An 8,063-nucleotide genomic window follows, 5' to 3' on the forward strand; every position below is an offset into this window, starting at 1 on the left:
ACTAGACTTATGATATAGACAAAGTTAAAGTAAAGTGGTATAAAAGAGAATGTATCAAGCTAAACCACAAGTTACACATCTTCAGACCTAAAAAAGTACATAACAATGGTCTGGCAAATCAATAGCGATATCATACTTACTTTTCCTTCCACATACATACAATTGCTCCAAAGGCAAGGACAAGAAAATTTTCAGCTCTAGTGAGCACCAGTGGGTCACTAAAACGAGTGACCACAAGAAGAGACACAATTGGATTAATTGAAAGAAAATACAGAGTTGCTAATTAGAAATTTATTGTCAAACACTATTGTTCTCATAAGTAGTGTTTGTTATCACATGCGTTTACAGTGGCCATTCAAGTTTCAATTTTATTAGATCAATTAGAACTTGTTTTGGTTCACAATCAATATTTTCTATTCAACTATATGTGTTTTATGTTTTGCAGATAACATAAAGAACAAAACAGTAAATCTCATCCTCTCATCAATAATCACTATTAAGTTGTTTACATATTTTACTGTTCAGTGAGCCAATGAAGTGTAATTAAGATGGCCATCATTCCAATGTCAGCCAATGGAGTGTAACCATAAACTCATCCAATAGAGATCAACCACAAGAATAATGTCAAGCTGTATCATCCAACAATAAGTTTTTATTTTCAATTAACAAGCTACCAGTTCTTTCGCTGTCGCATAAAATATAAATTGAGGAGTTAAAAGACACTAGGGCCATTATAGCTAAATATGCATCAAGCTTTAGTGCTTCACCTGACCATAATGCAAAAAGAAATGCTACAACGCAGTAGCAATGGATTCATCAGTGAAAATTGGCCAGACTTTAATTAATTCACAAAAACGTTGAATGATATCAATTGTTCAAAATTTTTAAACAAGTAAAGAAACACAAGAGAAAAGACAAGAAATGCTCACCAAAAGACAAGAGATGTGCAAATGATTAAATTAGTTACTGAGGTGTGTTGAAATGCCTTAAAAAGTGCTTATAGACTTTAACTATATTTATTAAGGTCCCCAATTGGAATTTGCAGAGCAGAAGGTTTTTCCCCTAGGTTTGTTATTATCATGTTCTTGTTCTCTAAAAGTTTGCTCCAAGTAGATCAAGTGGGCAAGGGACTTTACATGGACTCCACTCAACTTCAGACACAGCTTCAGCCATTATGCAGAGTGATTGAAATTGAACACAACTAAGTAGTGACATTGGCTCACAGTAATACACCTAATATAAAATTTTGAAGCTTTTATAGAAGCAAGCAGTAAGAAAAATTATGAAGCTCAGAGAAGTAGATTTAAAATCTGGACTGCTATTTGATACCAAATCATCATCAACTCCAAGCATTGCAAGTGATAGATGAGTTTGGATGTCACAACTCCCAGAGTTTGCTCCAGATACATCCTCAATCAATTCATCTAATTCCATGGACATTGTCAATTACCTCTTGGTCCAATAAGGTAGATCATCTCCTTCTCCTCGTAGTAATTTCAACAATTTTCCTTCAACTGATCATTTTGGGTGCCTGTTTGAGGGACTGGAGAATAACGAAGATGAGCCTAAGAAGGACAATGACGATCAAGAAAGGTAGAGACCATCATCCATTGTCTGCAGTTCTATAAAATAAAGAACATGACAAATATTTTAAGTGATAAGATAATGTCTGCTACTCAGGCACTGCATCAATGTATACTTTATTGTTCTCATCAATCTCCCCACTGATGAGCATCCAAGATAGCAGAGTGAGAACTTTACTTTTCAACCATCGTCACAAGGGGCGAGCACCATAAACCTGCAAGTACCACTTTACCACTTTATCCATTTAGAGGTTTTAAATGAGAATCCCCAACTAGTCTTGCATTTTACTCACAAATTTTGACCTAAATTACCCGTAAACCACAAAGGCTAATAATGATCCTGCCTGCTTCACTAGTATTAACAAGTAAACAATGCATTAATTTATATTAATTAGCAAACACACCAAAAACATCCCTTTACTATATATTTTGAACTAAGTTCGCCGAGTACGCAGAGACAGGCAGCACCCCATTTTTAACGTTCAAGTGCCAGAGGAAAATGTTAAAATTTAAAGAACAGAACTGAAATTTATATCGATGGGATCCATACAGAAGGAAGAAGATCATGTGAGAATTAGAAAATCCAAAACTGAATGTGAAAATTGAGAAAATTGAAAATCTCAGAAAGCAACTCTGTAAACTGAAGAGTTCACAGCTCTTAAAGATCAACCGTTGGCCACCACAACCAACTGCCAGCAAAAATATCAAACTAAAATTACTCCCTAGACAGGTTCATGCAAAATATATGATAGACCATTGAAAATCTGAGAAAATGAAATTGTAAACTGAAAAGTCCTGCGCTTTTAATATTCATTGTTGGCCACCACAACCAAAACTCTGCAAAACATCAAACTCCTAGAATAACTTTCCACACAGGTTTATATGACAGGGCATGGAAAATAGAAATAAGACCTTGAATAAAATCATTGTACATTAAGAACACCGAGCAACATTATGAATGAAAAATACCAGGCATTAGAATAGAACATATAAATCGCAATTCTAGATTGTTTCAAAGGGAGGTAAGTCCAATTTAGTGAGGGAACCCTAACTCAACATCTCTTACGATGTGGAGACATGTGTCCAAGGAGTGGGTCATGTCCCCTGCAATAGGGAAAGGGAGGACTGGTGAAGGAGATGCAGTGTCAAGTTTATTAGGGTAGGGGGCAAATCCCCTAGCAAGTTAGACTGAATAAAACAAGAAACAAAGTGATTACTTACAGGATCATAGGCTTCGTGAACAACAAGATCCAGAGCGGCATCTGTAAACCCTAAAGCAGCACCTCTCTCTGCAAGACGAATTGCTACATCTTTCATCTGTAGTCTAGCAACTTTCTTGAGCTCATCATGAGAAAGAGGATCAAATACAACTATCTCATCAAGTCTATTCAATAACTCTGGCCTGAAATGTCTTCTAACCTGCAACAATATTCAAAGGCATGTCAAAGCACCGCAGCCAACTTTGTGATAAAATTATATGAAAAAGATGCATACACAGAGTCCAGGAATGCGTGTGCATACTTCTTGCATGACATTCTCTCTTGCGGTTTTTATTGTTGTGTGGCCAGACAATGCAGCAAGCAAGTGCTCTGCTCTAAGGTTGGATGTCATGATAATGACTCTGTTTGAGAAACTAACAGTGCGACCTTGGCAGAAAATATGTAAGGAAACAAAACAACGGAAGCAAGGAACACAACTGACTGGCAGTATTTACAGAATAGACTGTTTACATGACTAAAACTGGGAGGACTATAACACAAGGCAGAGTCTCCCTTGCTCTTTTCAACATTCCTATAGTCTTCTCACAACACTAAATTTCTAGAAACAGTGCAGTGCTTTCTTTCCCTTGCCACAATTCAATTTTGATGAAAAAAAAAAACCATCTGCATGAAAAACTGCCTATTAAACAGTTACCCCTCCTTCCTTTTAGCTTCAATATGGGCAGATTCTCTCATGATTTTTTCGGTTACATGCTCAATAGAAATTTGGAAGCAAGTCATATGTTTCTTTTAACCAGTGTGGGTCGGCCACATCCACTACAAGCCTAGATTTGCAATAATGACAACTTAAATATTTAACATAAGGATATCCTGATAATAATTTCCAACCACATGGCAAAGTGACAAAACATGTGTTTAACACAAGGCAATCCTTAGTCTCATGGAAAAGCATTGGAGAGGTTACCTCACTTTCTATCAAAAATAGATATAAATGACAGTACCAATCCACAGAAGTGATGTTTGAAAGCATTTCTTCAACGAGTACAGCTGCAGAGTCTGAAAGACTGGCCTGTGTAGTTTAGCACTCCCACACATATTCCATGTTCCCACCAGCTTTCATAGTGCATGTGTTTACAAGGCGCTTGCAATTCTTGCGTGGATCATTGAAAGATCTATGTTACTTTTGACACTGAGCCCAAGTAAAAAATTTAAAACGAGTTATACATAACACAAGAATAATACCTTTCACATTTTAGTTGATTCCATTTATCTCAATCAACTCATGCATAACATACCTGTATAGAAAGTCACCAGTGGAAGCTATCCTTCCAGAAATCGATTCAGGAGCTATTTGTCCAAGGAGGTGCAACTGCTCCTCAACTTCACCTGCGAGTACAAAATATTAAGCATGAGATCAGATCACATAGCATGGCATTGAAATTGTTTCCTGCAAGACAATAGAAGAGAGATGTTCAAAGAGAGTTATTTACGTCTATCAGTAACATCCGTGTGATTTGATATTATTTTGTGAACAAGCTCCTGTCTTGTAAGAACTGAGCGTTTGCTTAAACGAAATATATCACGTATCATATTGAAGAGTCTAGGCAAGCATCCAATCATCTGCTGACGCATATTAGCAGCAGATACACCCGACTTGCACTCCTCTATCGTCTTCAACTCTTTCTCATAGACCTACAAAGTTACAAACAGTCTTTAGTACTCAAAGGGGAAAATTTTACTCATAAGCTCAAAAAACTTTACAATTTCAAAGTGACCTGCAGTATGATCTCTGCTACAATATATTTTGACGTATAACATGCATTCAGTTTACAACACAGCATGCAACCAACCCAGAATCAGCCAGAGCAGATAAAGTATTAGCAACTACAAAGAACATCACAAAGAAAAGTCATTGCAATTTGACATGATATGCCAATGCAATTTCCAAGGCACTAACGAACATGGGGTAAAGCTTGGTATGAAAAGCAATTTAATGTCATTGACTTGAATCAACTAATTATGAACAAAGTAAAACCACGAAAGATAATGACAAGAACTTACCTCTTGCAACACTGGCATTGGAATGGAGTCAATGATTTCCTGATCTGATTGAGACATTCCATCGATATGTATCTTGCAAGCCTCCTGAATATTGTTACTTGTCTTTTCAGCTGGCTCTGAAACATTCGATTCTCTACCAATGTCCAGCTTGCAAGGTTCAGCATTGCTTTTCTTAGGAGATCGTAAGCACAGTAGGCTTGTTTCAGAGCAATTCTTAGTTGTGTCAACTTGCAGTGTCTGGGATTCATCTACACCGAATCTGAATTGCTTTGAAGCATGCAAGGGTGGAGTATTAGGGAACCCTTTCACTGGAGTGTTCTCCAAGCTGAATGTTTTTCTATCATGCTGAGGATATGTAGAGTTTTGCATCACCTTCTCATTCTTCTTCGATATGGCAAATGGATTTGCAGCCCTCCTCAAAGGTGATGACTTAAATGAATCCACAGAGTTACCCCATTCACCGGATTTGGCAGGTGTAGAGAGTACAAGGGACTGTGGAGATTGAAAACCTTGAGTGAGGTCATCATCCAAATTGGCTTCCTCTGCCTTCCTTTTCAGAGGTGTTGAACGGGTTCCAGGCTGCTCACAAGCAAGAGGAGCGGAGGAATCTTTTTCTGATCTGTTAAAAGCTATTGCTCTTTTGACATTGGTATTGTTAGATCTCTTCACAGTGGGCTGAGAAAGACGAGAGGCCTCTGGAGAAGCAAAGCCTGGCGTTCCGGGAGACAAAACAGGAGGGGATGTAATGGGTGCAGCAGAAACTCCCGCAAATCGCAGAGATTTCTTACTGATAGGGCTCTTTATATTAGTTTTCAGTATGGATTTAACAATTGGTGTTTTGACAGCAGAGGACACATCAGAAACTGTTTTCAAAGCAACAGAACGACGAGTAACCCTTGGTGTTACAGGGGAGAAATAACCCTTTGATATAGGCGTGTTTGGATTCTCGGACTCTGACACTGTTTTGCAAGGTGTGCGGGACACATCAGAAGTTATTTTCAAGGCAACAGAACGACGAGTAACCTTTCAAATCTGGGACTTGCTCCGGCACAGGGAATGGTGGGTTCGCAGATGGTTCAGCTGTGAAGTTCCTCTGAGAAAACCGCCTCTGGAAATTTTTGGGTAAAAGTGAGGACATCATAGAGGGTTGAGGGTCTTCTTGATGAGGGGCAGGCGGATCAGAAGAAACACCTCTTGCTGGGGAAGGACTTTTACATATCACTGGAGGAAGTAGAGAGCACCCTGGGGAGGTTAGCTGACATTTTCTATTGAAGGGCTCTGGCAGGATTGCCTCCGGAACATCATCTCCCTGAAATGCAATCGATGAAGCCCACCATGTACATACCCAGTTAAAACTCATAATATTGAAGGATTTTAAGGAATAATAATAATAATAATAATAATATAGGATAGCTGGAGCAGACTCACATTGGTATGAGCCTTGACGAATTCCATTAGACAGGTACGAAATGCTTTTCGCAAACCCAATGTATTGTTGGCTTTGGAGACCTTGCTCTTGCCACTTAGCACTGCATCATGCAAGACATTGATTTGCAATTCTGGTTTCATGCACAGCGTCTCCTCATCATGTGTCATGATCTTCTCCAGCAAAAGCCCTTCGGGCAAAATGCGCTTCATTTGTGCCACATGGTTATACATAAATCTCCTGCAACCAGAATTAGGGTTTACTATTAATTCCCAAACGGTGATGAAAATATCTTTTACTATGCCTGTGAAAATTTACCTTAAAAGTCTGAGCATTCATTCTATGACTACAATCGGCCAATCTTTAGATCTTGGACAGAGAAGAAGTTCTATGTCTACTAATGTTATCAAGCTCTATGCATTGTAGGTCTGAGAGGAGAACGGAAACCAGTCTCTGGTTTATACATACTTGTGGGTCATCGATTCAACTTGGGGGCAGATATTGCAGAAGCTACTGTTTCCCTTACGAAGCCGAAGCAATTTGATGGCAGACTCCATGGAATCGAAAAGCTCTGCCAGCATTTCATATTTATAACACCCACACATAAATGCGTGAGTTTATCAAACACCCAGAAAATCAGATTGTAGAAATATAGTGACAGATATATGCTTACTTGTCTGGAAGACTGAAATCTGTAGTCTTCGGAGCTTTGGGCGGGGCAGAAATGGATTTTTGACGCAGTTTTCTTTTGGGACGAGCTGTGGAATCGTTTGAGCTCTGTAATAGTTTTCTGGTTTGATTTGCAACCTCCTTGACAGACATAACAACTCCCTTGTTTTTAACTCTTGAAGAAGAGTTTTCACTGCATTTTTTCTCGGGTGTGGGAGCACCCAACAACAACGATGGAGTTCTGCCTGTGGCCTTCTCTGATCTTCCATCGATTTGTTTTTTGAGAGATTTGCTGATACGGACCAGCTTCTTGCAAGGGAACCCTAAAACCGCTTGATCCTTTTTCTGGTTAAGAGATCTTTGGGAGGAAGAGGAAGATGTGGATCTGCCCCTGCCCGTGCCTGTGCGTGTGCCTTTCCCTCTGCCTGTGCCTTCCCCTTGCTGTCTCCTGCCTCCTGTACCGTCCATCGTTATCGATGTTTCTTTGTTTCGCCGAGAAATCCACAGCGTCCTCAGTCAGGGAATGCCATGGCCTAAACATCGCTTGGAAATCGAAACAGGAAACGGAAACCCGAAAGTTCTAGGCACTGAGAATAAACAGAAGCCCGCAGAATATGGATGCCAGGTGTCAACCTGAGATTGAAAAGGATGACGAAAGTCTATTTCAATAGGAAGGTCTATCTGCCTAATTAGAAATCAACCATTTATATATTGAAAATGATGTTGCACTAGTTTACATTGGTGTGGAGAGTGTAATTAATTATGAATAATGCATCATTATTAATCACATGACGTCGTCACAATGCCACCGCAGCTACCCGACAAAGACAGTGGATGACCATCCTCCATTGCAATGTCACATCTCGTGTATTAAATCCTCTTAGAGTGCATTAAATAATGTATAACCCATTAATTATTGTTCGTCATCAATCACCTTATTATATGCTTTAGGTCTTGCTATTTTTTTGTTGTTAAAAATGATGGTAGTGGGTTATATTTTATTATGCCATCCTCATGTTCCAACATGCCATGATTCAAAATTATGCCTTTCTTGCCCAACATACATGCTTTTGTGTTCAAATTTATTTTAACATGGCAAAATTT

At 39.0% G+C, this 8,063-nt stretch overlaps 1 protein-coding gene across 1 annotated transcript; it reads right to left on the reverse strand.

The window, feature by feature from the left end:
• Nucleotides 1-1,295: 1,295 nt before the first annotated feature.
• On the reverse strand, nt 1,296-6,895 carry LOC149237507 (CDT1-like protein a, chloroplastic). Its single transcript, XM_089369298.1, has 9 exons — nt 6,759-6,895; nt 6,293-6,530; nt 5,888-6,173; nt 4,865-5,823; nt 4,294-4,495; nt 4,099-4,189; nt 3,768-3,992; nt 2,805-3,002; nt 1,296-1,798 (listed from the first exon to the last, which is right to left on the reverse strand). The coding sequence occupies exons 1-7, from the start codon at nt 6,893-6,895 to the stop codon at nt 3,935-3,937; spliced, it is 1,971 nt and encodes a 656-aa protein (XP_089225424.1). The 3' UTR covers nt 1,296-1,798; nt 2,805-3,002; nt 3,768-3,934.
• Between the last annotated feature and the right edge of the window lie 1,168 nt (nt 6,896-8,063).

This window comes from Pinus tabuliformis, chromosome 8, assembly GCF_031772625.1.
Source record: "Pinus tabuliformis cultivar Carrire ecotype Pingquan chromosome 8, CPIR1, whole genome shotgun sequence".
NCBI classification, from domain to species: Eukaryota; Viridiplantae; Streptophyta; class Pinopsida; order Pinales; family Pinaceae; genus Pinus; species Pinus tabuliformis.